We start from the raw sequence: 2,314 nt of genomic DNA on the forward strand, positions 1-2,314 counted from the left end.
TCTTGGAAGTGAAGAAGATGTAAAAGAAACCAGAATCAACATTCACTAGAAACCGAGCAAAAGGAAAAACTGGTAGAGCTCCCCCGACAGTACATCGAGGTGTTCGCATGGTCCTATGATGACATGCAGGGATTAAGCACTGGCATTGTCTCGCATCGACTGCCCACCAATCCTACCAGACCTACGGTCAAGTAGAAACCCAGAAAATTCAAACCTGATTTAAGTCTGAGGATAAAGGAAGAAGTGACCAAACAGATAGAATCGAAAGTAGCAAGGGTCACCAACTATCCAAGTTGGCTGGCAAACATCATCCTAGTACCCAAGAAAGATGGAAAGATCAGAATATGTGTGGACTACCGAGATCTCAACAAAGCTAGTCCAAAAGATGATTTCCCTTTGCAAAATATCCACATCCTCATCGACAACTGTGCGAAGCACGAACTACAGTCGTTTGTGGATTGTTTTGCTGGGTACCATCAAATCTTGATACATGAGGAAGATGCAGAGAGGACGGCTTTCACCACACCTTAGAGAGTCTACTGTTATAGAGTTATGCCGTTCGGTCTCAAGAACACTGGCGCCACCTACATGAGGGCCATGACGACCCTCTTTCACGACATGATTTTTAAGGAGATCGAAGTGTATGTGGATGACGTCATCATAAAGTCTCGAAAAAACTCAGCGCCCTTGGACGACTTGAGGAAATTTTTCGAACGCCTGCGAAGGTACAATTTGAAGTTGAACTCAGCAAAGTGCGCGTTCGGAGTCCCCGCTGGAAAAATATTGGCTTCATTGTAAGCAGGAAGGGGGATAAAACTAGAACCATCAAAAATCAAGGCCATTCAGGAATTAACGCCATCAAAGAGCAAGAAAGATGTCATGAGTTTCCTGAGTAGATTGAATTACATCAGTCGTTTCATAGCCCAGTCCACGGTAATCTGTGAACCTATTTTCAAACTGTTGAAGAAAGATGCCGCCACAAAATGGACAGAAGAGTGCCAGAAAGCCTTCGACAAAATCAATGAGTATCTACCAAACCCGCCAGTGTTGGTTCCTCCAGAACCAGGGAAGCCATTATTGCTCTATTTGTAAGTCTTGGATAACGGCTTCGGCTGTGTGTTGGGGAAGCATGATGAAACTGGGAGAAAGGAGCAGGCCATCTACTACTTAAGTAAGAAGTTTACGCCATGCGAGGCCAAGTATACCCTGATAGAACACACTTGTTGAGCTCTAACTTGGATTACTCAAAAATTAAGGCATTATATGTCGGCACACACTACGCATCGGATATCTAGGCTCGACCCGCTCAAGTACATTTTCCAAATGCCAATGCCGACCGGAAAGCTAGCTAAATGGCAAATTCTCCTCAGCAAATTTGACATTGTATACATAACTCGGAAGGCTATCAAAGAACAAGCTTTAGCCGACCACCTCAAAGAAAATCCAGTGGATGGTGATTACGAACCCCTTACCACGTATTTCCCCGATGAAGAAGTACTATTTGCCGGAGAGTATATTGTAGAATCATACCCTGGGTGGCGAATGTTTTTCGATGGAGCAAACAATTTCAAAGTAGTCGGAATTGGGGCAGTCCTGATTTCGGAATCTAGACATACTATCCAGCATCGTCAAAGATAAGATTTCCTTGCACTAATAATATCGCTTAATACGAAGCATGCATCCTTAGGATCAGAATGGCAGTCGAATGAATATCAAAGAACTTTTGGTCATAGGAAATTCCGATTTGTTGATACACCAAGTCCAAGGAGAATGGTCCCCCAAGAATGTCAAGATACTTCTATACATGCACTATGCGAAGGAGATGTGTAAGAAGTTCACAAAGATTGAGTTCAAGCACGTCCCCAGGATTCAGAATGAGTTCGCCGATGCCCTTGCAACCCTATCATATATGATTCTGCATCCGGACAAGAACTACATTGACCCTATCAAGGTAGAGATCAGGGATCAACATGCCTATTGCTTCCATGTAGATGAAGAACCAGGAGGTAAACCATGGTATCACGACATCAAGAGATTCCTTGCAACCAGAGAATAACCGGAAGATGCTATTAATGGTCAAAAGCGAGCCCTCGGGAGGCTGGCAAACCATTTTTTCCTCAATGGGGAATCCTGTACAAGATGACCCGAGACATAGGTTTGTTGAGATGTGTAGACGCTGCTGAAGCAACAAGACTATTGGAAGAAATACATGCAGTGACGCGCGGACCCTACATGAATGGGTTCACATTGGCCAAGAAGATTTTGAGAGCTGGATACTTTTGGATGGCTATGGAAAGCGACAGTATCCGCTACG

The 2,314-nt window shown here is 44.1% G+C and overlaps 1 protein-coding gene across 1 annotated transcript; it reads left to right on the plus strand.

Moving 5' to 3' along the window:
* Positions 1-1,329: 1,329 nt before the first annotated feature.
* LOC138901415 (uncharacterized) lies at positions 1,330-2,056 on the plus strand. The gene is made up of 2 exons (XM_070189176.1): positions 1,330-1,572; positions 1,688-2,056. The coding sequence occupies exons 1-2, from the start codon at positions 1,330-1,332 to the stop codon at positions 2,054-2,056; spliced, it is 612 nt and encodes a 203-aa protein (XP_070045277.1).
* The last annotated feature ends 258 nt before the right edge of the window (positions 2,057-2,314 follow it).

Source organism: Nicotiana tomentosiformis, chromosome 11 (assembly GCF_000390325.3).
Source record: "Nicotiana tomentosiformis chromosome 11, ASM39032v3, whole genome shotgun sequence".
Taxonomy (NCBI): domain Eukaryota; kingdom Viridiplantae; phylum Streptophyta; class Magnoliopsida; order Solanales; family Solanaceae; genus Nicotiana; species Nicotiana tomentosiformis.

What these genes read in the sequence shown, in the direction of transcription:
- LOC138901415 (XM_070189176.1), top strand. Translation starts at nt 1,330, where the DNA reads ATGCCGACCGGAAAGCTAGCTAAATGGCAAATTCTCCTCAGCAAATTT. An exon ending in ATGGAGCAAACAATTTCAAA is followed by an intron (nt 1,573 to 1,687) that starts GTAGTCGGAATT and finishes ATGCATCCTTAG; the next exon opens with GATCAGAATGGCAGTCGAAT.